Consider the following 20313-nt stretch of genomic DNA (forward strand, 5'->3'; position numbering starts at 1 on the left):
GCGGGGCCGGATGCGGAAGTGATGATGTGAGCGGGGAGGGGGCTGGCGGCGCGGGCAGGAGCGGGGCTGGCGGCCGCCGCCGCCGCTGAGGTAACGGGAGCGGAGCGGGGTCGAGTCTCTCCGGTGCGGGCCCGACTATTCCGTACCGGTTGGGGATGGGCAGCGGCGCCCTGGAGCGAGCTGCTGCCGGGGTGAGAATGGGATAGCCCGGCCCAGGGGCGGCGCGATGGGGCCGAGCCGGCACCGGGGGAGGCAGCGGCGGTTGCATAATTACCGAGAGCGGTGGCCTCCTCGGCCGTAGCGGGTCTCGGTCTGGCTGGGGGTCTGTGCCTGGGACGCAGGAGACGGGCGCACAGGGGTTTAACTCCGCCGGCAGCGCCGGTGCCGGATCGGTGGAGCTCCTCTCCCGCTCCGATACCGGGGGCCGGGGCCCAGCGCCTTAGGGCCGCGGCTGAGGAGGGTCCCGAGACGGGTGCCCGGGCTCCGCAGGGAAGCGGTGCAGGCACAGCGGGTCGAGGGCCTGCGAGGTACAGAGTTACGGATGATGTCTTAGGTAAAGCGTCCCTTCCAGGCAGAAAACATGACGAAAAGTTGAGGGTTTTTCTCCTAAAGATTGTAAACTGAAAAAAACAGCAGGAAAACCAGTGATGCTTTAGTTTTAGTGAAGCAGCAGGATGTCGAATAGAAGCCCCGGCAGTTGGCTTTATGGTCTCTTCAGGTTTTGCAGCAGACGAGGGTGTATCTGCAGGGGGACGTTAAACGTGGCAGTGAGGCCTGGGAATGGCAGTTTGTCCCTACTCTCTTCTCTTGTTAACAAAGCCTTTGCTTAGATACGCGAATGTTTCCCAGCTCCTTTCTTAAGAAGTTATTTGGAAGTATCTTTCTTAAGCATATATGCTTGAATCTTGAAGAATGAAGCTTTTCTTTTAATCTAGACATCACTCCGACATACGTTGATTTATCATTGCTTTTATTTTTAGGGTAAACTGTGAAAAGCCTGGGACAACGGATCCTCAGCTGCCCCGATGCTGTCGTCTGGGGTGGAACCTCTCCTCCGTTCCTCTGAGGCGGCTGTGCTGGAGGAGCCGTACCTGCTGGGCAGCAGCTCTGCCGGACGTATGGCTGCAGCAGAGCCCAGCGGGGAATTTGATGCAAAACCTGAGAGGCCAAGGCCTGCACTCACGCGCAGCGACGGGCTGTCAGCCCAGCTTCCGGGCACTGCGGGAGCAGAAAAATTCTGCCAGGAGACAGAGGTTTTGGGTGATGTGCTCACGGTGACTTCTCATGGGCCAGCAGAATCCCCTCTTGAAGAATTAGTAGAGGCTGGAGGCCTTGAAGAGCATGAAAAAAAAAAGAAAAAGAGAAACTTTAGGAAACTAGACTGTTGTAGTGATGGATACCAGGAAGAAGAGAAAGAGGCAGAAGATGCTGAGGAGCATCATGCTGAATGCTGCGCTTTAGCTCCGTGGGAAAGTTCGTCAAAACAGGTAAGCAAATACAAAAATTCATCCTTAGGTGATATTTTGGGATAGGGTTAGACTGACTAGGTAGACAACTTTGTCCTTCTGGTTTCCTGTTTCTTATTCATGTCTTCTGGCATGTGTGTCGTTATTGGGATTATCACGGGTTCAGTGACAAATTAGATTATACTGCAGTAGACCAACAGTATTTTAAAATATCAAGCTTTTCACTTTCTTGAATACTGTTGGAATGGTGTGAGATGGATATGATACAGAGCAAACCCCAAAACTGACTGGTGACTAAAAAAAAGAAAAACAACTTAAAAATCTCCTCGCCCAGTATCTCTGTTTTGTGGGTGCAGCACGTTCTGCTGGTACCATCATCCCCAGTCAAGGTACAAACCACTAAATAACAGTCATTTCAGCCTGGTATAATAGTATTATAACACTACAGGGGCTCCGCTTCAGTATTTCAGTCTTAATCTAAAAACAAAGATTATTCTACATTTTTATGATTATTGTTTGTAGTTAGCGAGGAAATCACTATTAGTCTCCTCTTTCAAAACAAGAGACTCATGTGGTCATGGCTTTTTTTTTCCTCCCCTCTAGCAAATACTGATGATAAAAATGTTATTTCTAAGCAAAAGCTTGCTGAGAAATGTGCCAAGTAATACTCTATTAAAAAATGAAGAGTCACAAACTCTCTATTTAAAAATTGAGATGTTTAGTGACTTTCTTGAATGGTTTTCTTTAGTTTGCAAATAGTTTTCACACACAACAAAAAAACATAGGGGAGAAAAATAGTATTGTGACTGAAACACATGCTAGCCAGGGAATATCTGGGTAATGTACGTAGGTGCCTGTTTTATATTAATTACTGGATGTTGCATAATAAATACTTTGTGGTTTTACCTATGGATTTTTATATTTGTTTGATTTACTTGAATGTTTGTGAAAATAAAATTCACGAAATTTTCCATAGTCCTTCATCTATCCAACATGAATTTTCAGATATTTCAAAATGCAGGTAGTTTGGTTGTGCGGGTTTGGTTTGGCTTAGGGTTTTTTTGCGAGCAGACCTGGGTCCTCGGCTCCAGGGTTTGTGTTTTAGAGCCAAGGGAAAGAGTGGTAAAAGGCAGGTTCTAATAAAGATGAGAAAAAGCATGTATCTTACCAGAGGTATACACTAATGGTTTGGGCATGTGAGGTAAACTTGGAGACTGGATTACTTTTCTAATTCAAATTTGCAACAATTTGGATTTTAAGCCACTTATATTTTAGCTGCTTGCGTGGCAAGACTTCATTGCTGCTAAAGACAAACCTTTTCTGGATGCCTCATTGTTTGCTGGTGAGATGATAGCGATTGCTAGGAACAGAAAGGAATGACAAGTGCTGGTGTGAGCCACATGCGGTGCAAGGCTGCCTCTGCAAGGGCTGGTATGTTCTGAGGTTTCTTGGTGGTTTTTGTATTCAGAACTAAGGCAGCTGAGCAGGTGCAGTCCCTGAAACATGCTAAACCTTTCAGAAAATCGATCCATCTCCACTGATACTTTGGTCTTATTTCAGGAGGACCCTCGCTTAAACCAGCTTGAGATGAAGTCTTTGAGACCCTATGGCACTGAAATAGCGGGATCCCTGAAGAGCACAGGTGCATATTTCAGTTGTACATCCCTACCAGGCTCCTGCTTCTCTTTTTGTTGATTTAAAACTGATGAACAATTGTAGGATAGCTCATTTATTTTGCTTTACAGTAGAAACTGTTACCCTGCATAGCTAGAACAATATGAAAAATCTGTGAAAACTTAATCCTCTGCTTTTTCCTGACAGCATGTGTACTTTCCTGGAGACCTTTTATGTAAAAGACGTTTTTTAGTTATTTAATTCAAATACTTATTTACCCCAAAGCAGAAGGTGTTGTTAATAGCAGATACTTTGCATTTCCGTATGTTTCAAAGATGGATTATATGAGAGCAGTAATAGCAAAGATGTGAAAAAGTACGACTCATTCATTTTCTAATGTTTTAAAAAATAAAAGTGCAGAATCCAAAGGAAGAGGACAAAAACCTGATTTTTAATTTCATTATGATCTGTAAGCTTCTAGCTCCAAATACTTTGGTCACTTTGCCTAGTGCTATTTTCTTTCTCCCTCCATGCTCTCACAACCAAAACTTGTACTTAGTTGAAGAATGTCATCTAGTCTTGGTCCTTAGTAGAAAATATGAAAAAGATCTGCAGAATTCTGTGCAAATGTGTTCCCTCTGAAGTTTTGAATATGAAGATATTCTAACAGTAACTGCATTTTTTTTGAATTAGCAGCTTCTTCATGAGTTTACAAAAAGTTTTATTAATAACCCTTGCTTGGACAGAAAGAGATATGTGTTGTCTTCGTATGGGTGACTTACTGATAAAAATGCCTTTAAGGAGGAAGAAATAGAAATGGCTGCTCAATGCACAGCCATATTTCTAGGGTAGAGCAGATAAAGTACCCAGCTATGTTGAACTTTGATGTTACAAATAAGCATTATGGTGTTGGCCGTGACTTTGTATGTATTGAGTTATAGGGCCTGCATTGCACTCAGCTCGGTATTGGAGGAATCTGAAAAATACAGGGTTTTGGATGCCTGCTGCTCGTGGGGAATGTCTGTATTGAAAAGGATTGCATTTGTTACATTAGGTTTGTGGTGGGCTAGTTAGTTTGTTTTTTCTTCTAAAGGCTTGTAGTAGAATTGCTAGCATCAATTCTCACTTCTAAAAACATTTTGGCTACCAAAACTGTACACAATATTGTGTAAGATACTAAAAGAAACTTCATAAACTGAATGCCTTCTAAATTTAGTATATGATTCTGATTTGCTTTATTTTTTCTTATGCAGAAGAAAACCAAGCAAATGTTCAGGTGACAGCTGAAACTCTGCCAAAGCCCACTGAAGAAGTACAAGGTATGAAGGCTGATGGGACTAGGATATTTAGTAAAGCAGGATACAGGAGTGACAGAGTGAGTAAAGGTCTTCCACCTGAGAGCAAAGAATGCCCAGACATAGACACAGTCATGGCCAGAGCTGGCGTTTCAGAAACCAGCACGTTAAATTTTTTAGAGCCTTTAAAAGTCATGGACATTGAATCAGCCACAGAGCATCCACAAGAAACAAACGAATATACTGGGTTGAAAGCCCATACTGCCATGCCATTGAGAACAGGGGGTAATATTGTATCTATTTTGGAGACTAGAGAAGAACAGTTACCCAGACAAAATCCTGTTAATGAATTCAGTACATCACTTGCTAATTGCCAGTCTTATCAGCAGGATGAAGAAAACAATGCTCATGACTTCTGTACTGGTCCTGTACCTAAACATAACGAACCTCATAGGTTGTCATCAGTAGAAAGCTGTAGAATGCTCTCCACAAAAAGTTCTGAAGTTTTATGTTCGGTTCTGAAAAGCATCTGTTACCTGGACTTTAGAAATATGCCACTAGAAAACAATAGTACTGCAGTCCATGGATTTCTCAATGAAACCCCAAAAAAGTATCTTCCCCAAAACACTGAAAGTCAGACTCACTGTGATCATGGAACTGGGTTTGTAGAAAATCAAACCTCCAAATCTGTACCAGTAGAGCAGGTCTCAGTGGTAAGGAGCAAAGAATTATCTAGTGCTGAAATTGATCATAGGGAAGGAAGTGCTAGTATAGGTAAATCATACAGCTCTGAATTTGAAGAGGCTGCTGAAGTCCAGAGAAAAATTGCCGTGGGAAATAACGTTGAAGTTGGTAGCTGGCCTGAAGCTCAAGAGGGTGCTAATTCTGAGCATTGTCATTCTTCAGTTTTTAGTTCTGTTGCTTCATCTCCTGAGGAGTTCTCAAAAGAAAAATTAAAAATGGTCCCGTCAGAAGGTGATAAGTTGAAAAAGGACCAGTGGCACTTCTCTGTCAGTGATCTGTGCAAGGATGATATAAAAGAAAATAGTCTGTTGATGGAAATGAGCAACAGCTGTCTGGATCTTAGTACCGAGCTAGAAAAAGATTCACCTGAAGCACAACTGCTTGGAAAGGAATCTGAGAGCAATACAACATCAGAAGAGTTGGCTGGCAGTTTAGTTGAAGCTACAGAAGCTAACAGTAATGCTGGTTTGTCCAGTGGCAAAGAAAGTAGTTTGATTTATACACTAAGCATACCTCTACCTCCTGTTGCACAAAAATCAAGAGAACCTCATCATAATGAGTGTCCTTCTTGTACTGCTAATGAAGTTGCAAGCAGGGACAAGGCTTGGGATAATCTATCTGGAAAAGAATCAATTGGTGCTTCTGGAACAACAGAGGAACAAGTCACTGAAATCGTGCTTCATAAAGACAAATTCAAGTCTTCAGTAAGTTCCAGGACTTTTGATAACCCTAATATGACAAGCAAAATTTCCCAAAAGAATATGAAGTCTTCAGCAGGAAATACAGAGAGTGTGGTCACTGGTTTAGAGAATGAACATAGTGACACATGGAATTGTAATAATCGGACTACAAAAGATGAGTGTACAGCTGCCAGTGCTTCCTGTATTTTATCAGGGAGTCCATGTGTAGATGATGTTCTCCCAAACAGTCATTCTTTTAATGTTGAGGTTGATAAGAAGATTGAAGAAAACGATAATTTAGAAGGAGAAGCTTCAGCTGGAGATAATAGTAAAAAGGCAAACATCTTTCCAGAAGCACGCTTCCCTTTGGCATGTGGATATCTTCCTTCTGCAGGTGCCTGGGGCAATAGAGGTGTGAATCTGCATGGGATAAGTGACATTTCCGCAGCAAAAAACATGTTTTGCTCAGCTTATACTGCAGAGAAGTCTACTGCTACCTTGGTAAGAGATGAGATTTCAAATAAGAATATGGAGATTGTGAAACAATTTGATCTTTGTAAAGTAACAGATGGCAGTGAAATTGTTTGTGACAGTGATGAGGCAAAAGAACAAAAGGGCATGTGTGCTCTCCAGGCAGATGAATTTGATAAAATGAGAACTGTGGATTCTCCAAAGGCTCCTGAAGGCAATTGGAGAAATAAGAGTAGTGAACAGCTATTAGTGAAGAAAGAAACCTGCGTTCGTAACTTTGGATTTTGCAACTCTCCATTAGGTCCAAACAAGAGAGAACTAGGCACATATGAGAAGGAAGAAGTGCCATCACTCCCAGCTAATCCCTCTGAGTATAGTGCTTCAGGCTGCAATACATGTCCGTTACTCAACAACATGAATATTCAAACACGACATGCTAGCCAAAGAGAAAAGACCCTTCGTTCAATGGAAAATCAGTGTCTTGCGTGTCAGAGTGAGTTTGATGGCCCAGTTACAGGCAGCAAGGAACATTTAGAAAATGTAAACAAGCAACCAAACACTGGCTTACAAAGTGTGGCTACTTCTGTGGAAGAAACCAAAATATCAATTAGCTCTAGTCAAAGTGAGGAGGTACTGATAAAAACAGATGATGAACTGCCTCTGTTAGTTCATAAATATGCAAGAGGCGACCATTTTCAAGGAGCTCTAAAAGAGAATGTAGTGGACTTGGACTTTTTAAATGGTGAAAGAAATGAAGACTGTTCAGGATACTTGAGCTTCATCGGTGATCTAATAGAGGAGAAAACAATCAAACAATTGAAACACAGGAACAGATGTGAAAGAGAAGATAAAAGAACTCTTGAAGAAAGCTTTTCTGATAGCAAATCACATTGCTCACAGCATGCTTGCTTTATCAAATGCGCAAAAGAGAAAGCAGAGCTATTATTTGCAGGGAACAGAATGCAGCAATCTTTGCCAAAGATGAAGTTGTTGGAGGAGGACCAGGAAAATACAGTTAGTACCCGATTTTTGCCCTTCTCATCAGTCCATGGGAGTCTGTCATACAAGCCAGAAAATATGAGTGTGCTTTCAGAGACAGAAACCAAAAAAAGTCTGAGAGTAAAATCTATCTTAAATAACTCTTCCCCACAGTTAACATTTGGTAACATTTCTGGTAAAGAAACTGATGCTCAAAAGTGTATAGGTCCATCCTGTTTTGGAAAGTTTGACATCCAAGAATCTTTTAGTGAGACTCAGGCAGATTCAGAAAGACCATCAGCTCTGGAGTTGGGAATCTCTCTGCCTGAGAAAGAAGAGATGCGTATGTCATCTGAGAATACACAGATAGATAATTGTGATTCGTTTTCAGCCAAAGTTTTTAGCAAAGATTCTTCAGTGACAAAACTTCCGTTAACAATGTCTGATAGAAGAAAAGGCAGCAATATTGAGGTTCCGTCTTCAGAGAATGAAACAAAAACTAGCTTTCTGAAAGGTGCAAAAAGCTCAAGAGTTTGTGCACGCAGCAAAGAAAGTCTGAGAGAGGAGGGGGATAGTATGCTAACTGTAAAAGACATGGTTGTGACCTCACCAAAAAGTGCTCACTGTGGAGAGAAGTGTAAGAATACATCTATAGAAGAGAAGATGGGAACAGAAGTAGCCCCTAGAAAAAAGTTGCCCATAAATTCTTTTCTTCCTGGAGAAGATTGTCTATGGGCCTTGTTAGAAGATTCAAAAGAGTCTGGTAGCAAAATAGCTCCTCTCAGCACTGAGAATTTTGAAAAGGTTTTGGAAGAAATCCCAAGATCTAACCTAAATAATCTTTCAAAAGAAAGGAAAAACGCTACAGAACTCCCAAACTCAGCAAGTACCATTCTACTTTCAGAAACTGTGCGTGATTGTCAAACTGAAGATGCATCTGATGCAGAAACTTCACCAAAATTGCAGTATAATACAACACCCACATTTTATCCATGTATGAGTATACTATCAAACAGTTGCAAAGAATCATCCCCAAACTGTGTGGTTTGCAGTGGAGTATGTGTGCCTTACAAATTAAATGCACAAAGCAAAGATAACGTAAAGGAGGTTACAGAAGGCCAGGACACTATACCAACTCATTCAGTTTGCAAGGAAAAGGAGGCTTTAAGTTCAGAGAGACTTGATCCAATAGAGAAATGTCAGGTAATTAAACGAAAGAAGTGTGAGAAGATGGAAGTACATCTGTCGGACAAGGCACAAGAAGAACAGAAGTCAGAATATCAAGAGAAAGTAAAAATCACACTGCAACCGAGTATGTCACACAGTTCTGAACTTTTACGCAGCTCTTCAAATGAGTTGGTGACATCAAGAAATATGAAGTTTGATGGTCCTTCAGAGGAGATTTTTGCTGTCAGAAGCAGTGAAAATAAACTATGTAGCACTTTAGAAGAAGTCAAAAGGCCAAAGATTACCACAGATATTATTAGTTTGCAGTTTTTAAAGACTCAGGATTCAGAAATGAAAAACCTGAACCTTAATTTAGGGAATGATGGAATCCCCGGTGCCTTTGGAACTACAAATAAACTAAGAGGACCTCTTCCATTAAAAAGACAGCCTGGAAGGACGTGCAAAAAAGTTCCCACATCGTATCAGCTAAAAACTGTAAGAAAAAGCAAGAAAATTAAAAGTTCACCTTTTTCTGAGATTCCCCCAGAAATCTTCCCTAAGCAGGAAAGCACACTTCTCAAATCTTTGTACTTTCCATGTAAACCACCGACAATGGAAACAGAAACAGCAGTGCGATTTGTGCGCATGCCAAGGCAGAGGGCCAAGAGGTGCAGTTTGTTGAACAGCTTGAAATTTAGAAAATGTACCAAAGAACCAGCATTGTTGAACAAGCTGTCTGCAATGGCCAGCAAACTCCTGGTGCCTGCCAAAAGCATCCATAACTTAGAACCTCGGCCATATTCTTCTGAAATTCTTCCGGTGGCCGAGAGGTACAGCCAACGTAGATCTAAAAATCTATTGGAAGCCTTTTCTTGCATTAACAGGAACTTACACTCACGCTGGGCTGACAGTTGGTGCACCAAGATGTTCAGCTTTCAGCCTTTGGCACTTTATCCTGTAGAATCTACCAAAATACTTTTTTCAGACTTGAGCCACAAGCCTCCAACCTTTTTCTTGGATACCCCGGTTTTCCCAATTTCTTTTCACATAAAATTGGACTCCAGTCCTGTGACAGACCTCACAGAGTTTACGTCCCAGCACTCTGTACATCACGGACCAGTTTTGGAAGAAATGCCAGCACCTCCTTCAGAGTGGACTTTCTCTTTTCTCCTGTCGCAGAGCCGTTCAGATACAACAGTTTTCAAGGAAGATTCCAGTCTAGATAACGAGCTGCGTTCCTCTCTGTCTGTAAGAACCCCAAGGTCTGTTGCCCTTCATCCTGACCGTGGAAGAAATGCCGTACCTGAAGGAAGAGGACGTTGCTCCATGCTTGGCCTTCACACAGTGTTAGCACTTTCCTCCCCTGGATGTTACAGGATTTGGACAAGAAGAAGAAACTTAACCAGTCATATTCCTACCATCCAGAGACTATTTATATCACAATTCGCACAGGGTTTGAAAGGGGCAAGGTGCCCAACTTCTATATCAGATGACCTCGTCTCTTCGTTGCCATACTCATTGGGCAGGGTACTATCCATATGGAGTCAGCATGGTCCTTCTGCCCGTCCCTCCGAAATCACTCCTCTCCATTCCAGTCACTGCAAGTGGCAGCCAAGTGTGGGCATCGAGAACAGGTAAAACCCATCAACTTATTTCTGAGATTAAATATGTATAGGGTATGTACTTGCTCCTTTTTGGGAGGGAGAGGGTAATTGCAGCTTGCATTGGAGGGTCAGTTTCCCCTGTTCCAAATCTACACATTCTGCTCCAAAAATGGCTCAACGTGGAAGATTCTTTCCTACGGAACAGTCTGTTAGCTGAATTTAAATATATATGCCTTCACTTCTTTAATACTATCCTGTTTTGGCAGAATGGCTAACTCTATTTTCTTCTCCCTTGCAAAATATACACACCATGCATCAGAATATATAATGCAGAAAGGTGAGCTACTTCATTAGGTCTATTCAGAGTGACTGCAGAACAACTGGATTTCTGAGGTAGGAAAGTTTTTTTCAGAGGTCTGAGCCACAAGTGCCACTTGGAACCACCGTAAAACGCGCAATATCAGATTAGGAAGATTCCTAAGGGGTGGGGGGTGGCATTCACTTAAATTTTTAACTGTATTCCATGACTGGTGTATGCAAATTGAAACCTCTTTATGTATCCTGTGCCTTTTGATAGTATGTGCCCGACATGTTGTTGGCACAAGCAAGTATAGCTCCAGTTCAGGCTGGTAATGATTTTTTGTGTGTGTGTCATTCTCATAATGAGTGGAAAGAGGACTGAAATCTACTCTGCATATTTTATTAAACTTGGCTATAGGGATTTGAGATTTTTTTAGTAAGAAACAGAGTAAGAGAAGAGGTTCCTAACTGTGTTACAGGATTTTTGCATGCTCTTGAGCAAAGATTTTCTCCTTTATGCCTCAGTTACATGGGGCAGCTCAATCCCTGATTTTATTATCTTGAGATTCCTGGACAGAGTATAGACTCATGAGCACTGTAGAAAAGAAGATTTGATTAATTCTTTAGTTTAACATGTCAGTCTCTAGAGAACTATTACATTTGGCTTATCTTAAGTTATAGCTTGAAATATGTATAGCCAAAAATCTTGCCACATAACTAATGCTGTGTTTTGCTTTGTATAAATGGGTAACATATCTAAAAGTTTAAGTATATCATTTGTTACTATAAATTCTAATGTCTACAAAAGGTGTGAGTGAGCTTATGAAAGTACTACTTCATTCTGGGAGTTGTCTGCACTAAAATAATGAAGTTGAATAATGGCATAGAGACAGCTTTGCAGCACATTCTATTGGACCTGCGTTCTCTTTCATTCCGTAGGAGTCAATATGTCAGGCTGAATTTTCTAGTGTACAAATCAGTACTCTGGAAGTAATCATACCAGTAAACTACAGTTTGAGCACTAAACTTAAAAAATAGGACATTGTTGCCATTCTCCTAAAAAAATAAACACCTTTTTAAAACTTAGTTCTGTGTATGAGGTGAATTTATTACTTTGTATTGTTGAGGCATGTTATCCTTGGACTGGGGGATCGGAGCTGACTTATGCTCTCGAGTTTTAATATATAAATTCATATATAAATCTGCAGACTCCTACACAGCTTGTTACAGCATATCCAGTTAGCTAAAGTGTAAGAGGATTTAATTCCTTGACGTAAAGGATAATTTGAAAACCAAATGTTTTGCTATGAATGATCTTTATCCCAAAGGGAGAGAAGCCAAATCAAACCTTATCACTTCAAGTGAAAAATAACCCAAAGTTAAAATAGTCTAAAACTCAGTTTGTTTTTTCTCTCAAATATCTTACAAATATCTGTATAAGGTAGTCTTAATTCTTCTGCCCCACTCGAATTTTCTTTAAAGTGATTGTAGCATGCAGTATTTGCAGAAGTTTAAAGTGCAGCAAATAAATTCTATTCCTAAAACAGTTAAGCAAAAATTAATATTAAAGGTTTGGCTATAGAACAACTTAAAGAACAAAACCTAACATTTTAAATATTTAACACCGTTTAAGATTTTATTTTGCTGAAGATAGATAGCCTGTTCTCATCAGCTATTTTTAAAGGTATTAACAGTGACAAAAGGATAATTTAGTAAATCTTTCTTAAATTTCCATGTACTCAAAAAAAAAAAAGAATACAAGAAGTACGTTTGGTGCAGTATAAAAGCATTTTCAGCTCCCAGTATGACAAAAATCTTTGTCTGTTTAAAGTAAGATAGTTAAAAAACAGAAAAATGAAAAATTGGCCTCAAGTTCTCTGCAGGCCATTTTCTTCTAAAGGGATTTGTCCTCTTTAAATCATTTCGTTCATTGTTAGTGTTTTTAATAACCAGGAAAATAAGGAACTAGAGTAGGTCTCCTGTCTAAAAATCTTCTTCTGTCACTTCCACTGCCACCAATAAAGCACTCTTTGAGTGAAATCTTTTTTCTAATTAATTCTCATTTGGATTCAAAATTTCTAAAGTGTTTATTGTCTCTCCCTTTAATTTATTATTATTATTATTACTACTACATAAAACAGTAAGGTCTGCCTCTAGCACAGAGAACTCTGATGCACTATCGGTGCGGGTTCCTGTAGAGTTGGGATAGTGAGTGGAATATTGAGGGAAACGAAATATTATAGTTGTGACATTAAATGACAAACACAAGAAATGTGTCTTTCTGACCTCCTTATATTTGGACTTATCTGTGCTGCCAGAATGGTTGGTTTTCATTCATTTTGTAGTATTCCAGTCTGGTTGTAAATTCTTTGCTTTAGAACAGTGAAGTACATTTAGCTGTTAGTTTGGGAGAACAGCAAATAGAAGATTTGCAGTTTAATGTAATAAAAGCCGTCCCAACTGATTTTTTTTTTTTCTGCTATTAATAGTGTGGGCACAAAAATAAAGCTTAATATTAAAGGACATAGAGCTGCTGTGCTGACTTTTGTGCCATAGAATTATGGTAATTACCAACCCTTATGGAAAGGCCTTTGGTTATTCCAATCGATTAAGAATATTCAAGTAAGATTGTGGGAGTTAGAGACAACAGGGAGTTAATTTTATGCAAATCTTTCCTTTCAGTTGTTACTGTTGCCACTATACACTTTTTGATTTAGTAGCCAAATCCTTCAAGGTTTTTGGTTGCTTTAATTTTAAAACCTGGGGGTTTTGCATGAGGAATATAGACTTTCATAGAAATAACTACAACTTTCAGACTAATACTCTCTCCCTCTCTTTCTGTACTTTTATTTCCTTTTCTCATCTCTACCATTTTTAAGGGAAAGTAGGACTATTTCCCGAACAAGCTGACAGTGAAATTTAGTAGACTAAATGGGAGATGTGGCTTGTTCATGTATCATTTTAGTCTTTCATTTTCATTCCTGATATTAGCATTTTTTGTCTTACAGTCCAGTTTATAGTAATAATTTTTCCCTCATGTTTTTTATAATGTTGACCTAATTTCTGTCTGTCTTTTTTTTTTTTTTTTTCCTTCTTTTGAACCAGCTATGCCGTGTTACCGCACTTACCTGTACAGAGTATGGAAGCGCTGCAGACTGCAGGTCATGAGATATGGTGAGTCTCTTGGATTTTGACATTTATTCCGAGTAGTGGGATCACAAGCTTTCTCAGAAAGGCATTGCTTATGTCATTTTGGCTTTCAGCTTTTGGCAGTTCACTTGAAGAATAGCTTTCTGATTAAAATGTTAGTGAAGTAAACTGGCTGGATCATGTAATGGAGAAGTCTGGAGGGGCATTAATGCAAACACCATGTAGAATATAAACAGAACAACTCTGTTACTTCCAACTATGTCATGCCACTTATTATCAAAAGAATATGTGAAACTATAGAAGTTTGTTTCCTTACTTGGATATATGTTCTTTCTGTCTGAGCAACTGCATGTTAGGTGCTGAAATTTCCTTCTATTCTTTTCAGTTGTGGGATGGCAGATATAAAAGCCATCTTTTAAATTAATCTGTAAACAAAAAGTAATAAATTAATAGTAGTGCCAAAGACATTTGCTGGCAAAAAAGGAGGATTAATCACTTTCTATCAGAGCTGTAACCTGTTTAACTATTTGAAAAGGAAAAGAATGGGTTTAAATTTCATGTTGAAATACACTGGCAGTTTAGTTTGTTCCAGTATCAATGTGGGCTGCAGCAGGTTTTGGCTGTATTTGTGTACCAGAGAGTGTTCACTTACTTGGGCAATTTCTGTGAACTGCATTGCTTTTTGTGCCCATATTGCAATTTAGGAACATCACCTGAGACTATGGACCATGTTGCAGCATAAATTGGGTACTAATCTACATATGTTCCCTTCTTCCTCTGTTACAGCCTGGAAACGTCATTTCCTCTTCCGTTACCAAAGTCTTGTGCACTTCCAGAATCATTGCTATCTCCTCCCAGGCTTTCAGCATCGGAGCTCCATGTCCATGCTCTTGATGAAGCTGATGCTTCCGTTCCAGCCTGTCTTAGATCCCAAGATGACACAGAACTGAAAAAAGTGAGTTCATTTTAGATTTTAGATATCTCAGATTCTTGGTTCCCCAAAACTTGAAGCTGCTGCTGGTGAATATTATCTAGGAACTATTGAAGATGAAGAGAGAAGACAGGCTGTTAGTCCTAGTCTGTGCTGCTGCTTTCTTTTGTGCAAGCAGAAAGAAGGTGGCAAAACAAAGAGGAATGTTTATTCTATGGATAATGTATACTCAACATAAAAGGGAATTCTGTTGACTAGCGTGGTCATTATTTCTTTCCTTTTAACTTTTTTTTTTTTTCTTTTTTCTTTCTTAAGATTGAGCCAGAAAAGAGGCCAAAGAAAGTCTCACAGATCCGAATCAGGAAAACCGTTCCTAGGCCGGACCCTAACCTTACTCCAATGGGGCTTCCCAAACCAAAAAGGTAAGCAGTATTTTTTAAATGGACTCATACTAGCTTCTGTTGCTTACATTTCCTGCAAAATCATTTCAATAAATGCTTCTACCAGTTGAGTGATGTCTGATGTTTGCTTCCTTCATAAGAAAAGATTGACACAGCTGTATCAACTGTATAAAAAACTGAAGAAAGAAATTGGTCTTCAAGCATAACTTTTTTCAAGTGGGGAAGGGTAAATAAAGGACTATTGGGCATGAACTACTGAATGGGGTTTAGGCAAAACATGAAAAACTAAGCTGCAATGGAATGATTTTCTAAAGAAGTTGTTCACGTTGATAAACATACATTGAAAATAAGTCATTCTACAAGGCAGTGAGATGAAGTGATCCATTAGGAAGTTCTGTTGATGCAAATTATGTTGGAATATGGTGGTATATGATCTTAGGGAAACATTAGTTCAGTGTAAATGTGGGTAATCACAGTGCCAGATATTGATAAAGATTTTCCAATCAGTCATCTGGTATTTTGCTCACTTCTGTCCTAAACACAAGTGCCAGCTTTGACAAAGGAATGCATTTCTTCAGAGATCAGCTTGCTAATTAAGTATCAATAACTGACTTTTAAAATCAGTCTCAAGAGATGAAATGTTAATGTGCTAAACTGTAAGTCTTTTCTTGGCTTTCACAAAAAAGTGACCTGCGAAGGGATTTCCCTTTCTTCTTTTGAGCATTATTATGGCAAGTCTTAACCCAGAGCTTGCAAAAAAAAAAAAAAAAAAAAAAAAAACAAAAAAACAACCTGTATGAAATTAGGTACTTAATGACCTCATTTTTCATGCCTCCCGCTCCCCAGTTAGAATCTAAATCTACGTTTTAAGTTAAAGCATAATTAGTTAGTATTTAGGCATAGAACACAAACCCTACTTGTTTCTTGTAAATCCGCTTGTTGTGAAGAGAGGAAGTTTCCAAAATCTTCTTTCCTGATTGATTTGTTCATTACTTTTTCAGACTTAAGAAGAAAGAATTTAGTTTAGAAGAAATTTACACAAACAAGAACTATAAGTCTCCTCCTCCAGCCAGGTTGGTTCTGCTTCCTAATGAGAAAACTAAGAAAAGTGTAAATTACTTAAGCAGAGAGAGTGAGAAGATTAAGGTGTCTGAAAGCTGAGAGGGAGATAATTCTTTAAAATTGCTCTAGTTTAAAGTGGTAGAGGAAGTTAATGCAAAAATAGTATGTTTTACTATTTGGATGGAAAGTAGTGAAATAGAATATGAACTAAGAATTTGCAGTTGTTTAAGTATGGATTGGTATATTTTTTTTAATCTACTAATTCATTCCAGCCTCCATCCAAGTACAGTACTTACTTTTTCAAAATTCAAAGGCAACTAAATATTCTCTAAAATACTAAGAATAACTGCCTGTCATCAAGTATAGCATGATTATCAAGACTGCTACATTTTTTTAGTGTTCAAAACTATTTATTCTATAAAATCCAGCTTCTATAATTGTACTTTTGAACTGAAATACAGAAAGAAAGAGATGCAACCCAAATGTCTATGCGCCAATAACAAATTATTTAGCTACAACTGATGTGCAGTTGTAAGAGGTGTAAGCTGTAGATAAGTATACATTACAAGAGGTGTGGAGGGACTGTAAAAATGTAAAAGTTAAAAGTGTGTTTACTTGGGTTATGAAATCCACCAGTCTCCCTGTCCTTAACTGCTGCTTTGAGTATTCATGAGTTCTGTCCTTTACTTTTACCAGGAGCTTGGAAACAATCTTTGAAGAACCTAAGGAGAAAAATGGACGCTTGATCTCCGTCAGCCAGCAGAAGAGAAAGCGGATTCTGGAGTTTCAGGACTTTACTCTTCCCCGGAAAAGGAAGACACGAGGCAAAATCAAAGCAGTGGGTAGTTTCACCCGAGCAAAAAAAGCTGCATTGCAGAGCGCAGAGTTAGATGCTCTTCTGATTCAGAAGCTAATGGACCTTGAAGCTTTTTTTGCAACAGAGGCTGAGCAGGAGCAGGCCTCTAGCATCTGAGGGAGCCATTCAGCTGAAGATGGTCCAATCAGCTCCTTTAGTATTTTAGTCCCGTTGGGAGAAATCTACTGACTTCTTCTTACATTACTCTACCACTCTCTTCTAATATCTGATGATCGGTTTTTGGCTGTGGCCCTCTTTAAGGTGCTATTTTATTTTATTTTAAAATGCTATTGGAGGGATTCTTTTAGGTCCCTGTTTGAGTGTAACATAGCCACGTACAATTTACCATTCCTTCCCCAACATCTGGCAATTACTGATAATGTTTAATTATGTTTAAACACCTTTTGGGGGTAGAGTAGGAGTATAAAGGAGGAAGTAGTGCACCTTCAGTGATGGTAGAACTCTGTACTCCAGATCATTTGCACATTTGAGTCTGCTGCTGTTACTGTAATGGGTATTTTGAACAACCGGACAGAAGAGATATGGTCTTTGATAAAGGTGAATTCTAGCAAACACATTTGTGATATACCACTAACTTTTTAATAATTAAAAGTAGCTGTCTGGGTTTGCTTTCAATTGTTTCTTTCTTCTGTTTACTTAGAAGGTTCCTTCTGAGTTTCTGTGCCCTCCCTGGCTTTAGGCACCAGAAGTCCCACATAACTAGACTTTAAATAACTTGCACTTTGTATATGTTTCTTTATTTGCTGCAGGAGGACACATTTTAACATGACTGAGCTCAAAAAAGGTAATATTTTAAGAAAAAAAATGTGCCCAGTACTAATTTTCCCAAATAGTAGAGGTTTTACCTACTTGGCTGATGTCAGCCTCTTCTCCAGAGGAAAAGGTAATTAGCCCACGAGGATGTTAAGCTGCAGGATACATAAGTAGAGGTTTTTAGTTAACTGAGCTGCTGTATGCAGCAAAAATCACACTAGCAAAATCTTTGAGACTCATTTTTAAGTTATTTTAATTCTAGTACAAATATCAACTTGATTTTAACTTTCCATCTGGAGGGTTTTTTTACCATTTTAGATTTACAATTCATGTAGCTCATAATTAGATATTCTCTGTACAGCACTGTTGTTCATAACAGCCAGTGTTGTACAAAGAGCTTCCTAGCATGTGGAAATCTTTTTTTTTCTTTTCATTTTGTAAGGTTATTTGTAATTATCTGATGCAGCACTGGGCAATTTCTCAGCTGTACCTTTTGTGGGAAGAGACCTCCCTTCCGGGATAACTTTGTTAAACTTACTTGAAGCATAATTCAAAATGAATTCTAGCTGCTGTTCAGGTAATTTCTGTCCTTTAGTGCCTATAGAAATTATTCAGGCAAAGCTGTCATTGCTGGGATGCTCAAAGTTGATTAGTCTGTTCTTTATTTCACTTGTCACTTGAAACTTGCACTTTCTTATTTACCTACCCAAATAAGAGTTTCTAAATGAGCAAATATCTACTGGGACTTTATTAAAGTCCCAATAAATGCGGGACTCAAAATACCACCATTATCTTCTGTTGCTCTGCCATTTCTGTTACTGACTGAACAGAAAACTGAAAATTAACAAGCAATCTCTTGAATTCCAGAGCTTTGAAAATAGAGAAATGGAAGAGGATTATTACACTGTGTGTGAGTCTTGAAAGAAATGTAATCTGGGCTTGTTCTGCTCCCAGTTTACATGCCAGGATTCCTAGTAGTTTATATTCTTGTTTTGGAGTCTAATTATCTTTAATCAGGAAGACTGAAGAGAGGAGTAGTGGTGTTTGGGTTTTGAGGGTAAAATAACAAGGCAGGCAAACTTTGAACATATTGACACACTATTTCGGCAGCAAGGTCTGGTTAACCTGTTTGGGCTGCTAGAGAACATTTTAATTTATCCTCTTTATTTTTATAAAAAGAAATCCCTAAAAAATAAAGGTCGACTGCCATTTAAAAATGTTTGAAAGTTTATAGTGGTTTAATAGCCCAATTATTGACTGGTTGGAAGCTGTAGCAAGAGTGAGAGATATATTTTTATGGGTTTATGCTATAGAATGGGATTGTATCACAGCATTCATTTACCTTCTATTAATACAGGAGGCTTCCAGTGCTGTGACAGAATTCCTGGGGCTTTTAAGGAAACAAAGATGGGAGGTGAGGAGGGGGTGAGGAAACTTGGGTCCAGGCAAAGTTCAGACCTCTAATGTGCTTCAAAATGTGGAATGTGTTGTGGGTTTCCTTTGGGTTGTGGGGGTTTTTTGGTTCAGGGGATTTTTTTTGTTTGCTTCCCTGCTCTGTCTTGTTTCTGATTGCTTTGAAATGACATTTCTTAGCTTTCCTTTTAACAGCTACAGAAGAGATAGCAGAGCAAAGAAAACACTCCATTCTCTTTTGTTTACAATAATTGGAAGAGTTACAACATGATGATGCAGTTACCTAGCTTGTCCCAGACCTTAGTTTGTGGAAGCCCAAATATACAGCGTTATTCTGTTTTGGTTTAGTATTTGTATGACAGAGATGTAGGTTAATTGAGATAAAGCATCTCTTCCCCCTCCTCCAGCATACAGGTGTCGGTCGTGCTTGTGCACTTTCTCATTTTTCCTTTCCCACCTCTGTTCCTGTTTAGCACACGCATGGAACAGCCTTGTTCCTTGTGGCTGCTGCTTGTACACTAGGAGCGGTGACTGTGCAAAAGCTAATTTGCCACTCTGAGCTGCTTCTGTCCCAGATAACTGAAAGAAAAAAGTATAGAGGATGCATCTTTTGGGGTCCTACACTACATACTTCCCTAGTGGAAGGGTATGTACACTTGCCCTTTCGTAAAGTGAAACCCCCTCCAGTGAGGATATTTTTGTATCATCACAGAAAGACATTGTACCTATTGCTCACAGAATGATGACTAGAGCAGCTTGAGAAGAATTGCAAAGCTTTTGCCATGTACCATGTCTTAGTAGTAAGTCTTGGAGAGCCAGGCAGCTCTTTGCTAAATTTGCTAGTTATGGCAGGTAGAAAGATCCCTTTAAATACATAAATAAATAAATCATTTTCATCATGCTATGACTGGAGCAGCTAAGGCTAACTTAATGTATGTTACAGCATTTGCCTGGCCGGCCTTGTGGCTGCATACATTTGAGTTCTTATGCTTGCTGGATATGATTTTCTGCAAGCAGTTCTCATTTATTATATTTGATTTGAGGTGGGCCTTTGGTATACTATGTTCCAGGTGCTCTTCTAGAATATGGATGGTAACTGTGGATTAAAGGTCTATATGATGCTATCAAGTTAACAAAAAGCTCAATGAGAATTTGTACACTTGTGCCATTAGCCTTCATCATGCTCTTGGCATTTTGTTTCTGTTTAATATTGTGTGAATCTAAAATTTTACCGTTTCTTTTGTGTGTGTTTTTAATTTATGGAAATAAATTTTTCTGAGACCCTTTCAGGTTTGGTTTGTTGGGTTTTTTTTAGGGCCTTTTTTAGGCTTGTATCAGTAAACATGCGTCATCTATCTGTCTTGCCTACATGAGGGGAAGAGGTCAAATCTCCAAAGAGATTAACAC

At 39.3% G+C, this 20313-nt stretch overlaps 1 protein-coding gene across 13 annotated transcripts; it reads left to right on the top strand.

The window, feature by feature from the left end:
- Positions 1-5: 5 nt before the first annotated feature.
- Positions 6-20195, top strand: PRR14L (proline rich 14 like). 13 transcript variants are annotated; one of them, XR_008469139.1, is made up of 11 exons: positions 220-553; positions 981-1487; positions 3027-3108; positions 4334-10049; positions 13425-13493; positions 14256-14424; positions 14716-14822; positions 15803-15874; positions 16560-16980; positions 17490-17524; positions 18851-20195. XR_008469139.1 is itself a non-coding variant. In XM_054219460.1 (10 exons), the coding sequence occupies exons 2-10, from the start codon at positions 1026-1028 to the stop codon at positions 16834-16836; spliced, it is 6072 nt and encodes a 2023-aa protein (XP_054075435.1). In that variant the 5' UTR covers positions 223-553; positions 981-1025; the 3' UTR covers positions 16837-20195. The 13 variants fall into 13 exon arrangements, 8 of the variants coding, with proteins under 8 accessions (XP_054075432.1, XP_054075434.1, XP_054075433.1 ...); XR_008469137.1 differs by having other exon boundaries at positions 16560-18070; XR_008469138.1 differs by having other exon boundaries at positions 16560-17524.
- The last annotated feature ends 118 nt before the right edge of the window (positions 20196-20313 follow it).

The sequence above is a fragment of the Rissa tridactyla genome, chromosome 13, assembly GCF_028500815.1.
Source record: "Rissa tridactyla isolate bRisTri1 chromosome 13, bRisTri1.patW.cur.20221130, whole genome shotgun sequence".
NCBI classification, from domain to species: Eukaryota; Metazoa; Chordata; class Aves; order Charadriiformes; family Laridae; genus Rissa; species Rissa tridactyla.

What these genes read in the sequence shown, in the direction of transcription:
- PRR14L (XM_054219457.1), top strand. Translation starts at nt 1,026, where the DNA reads ATGCTGTCGTCTGGGGTGGAACCTCTCCTCCGTTCCTCTGAGGCGGCT. An exon ending in GGGATCCCTGAAGAGCACAG is followed by an intron (nt 3,109 to 4,333) that starts GTGCATATTTCA and finishes TTTCTTATGCAG; the next exon opens with AAGAAAACCAAGCAAATGTT. An exon ending in AAGTCTCCTCCTCCAGCCAG is followed by an intron (nt 15,875 to 16,559) that starts GTTGGTTCTGCT and finishes TACTTTTACCAG; the next exon opens with GAGCTTGGAAACAATCTTTG.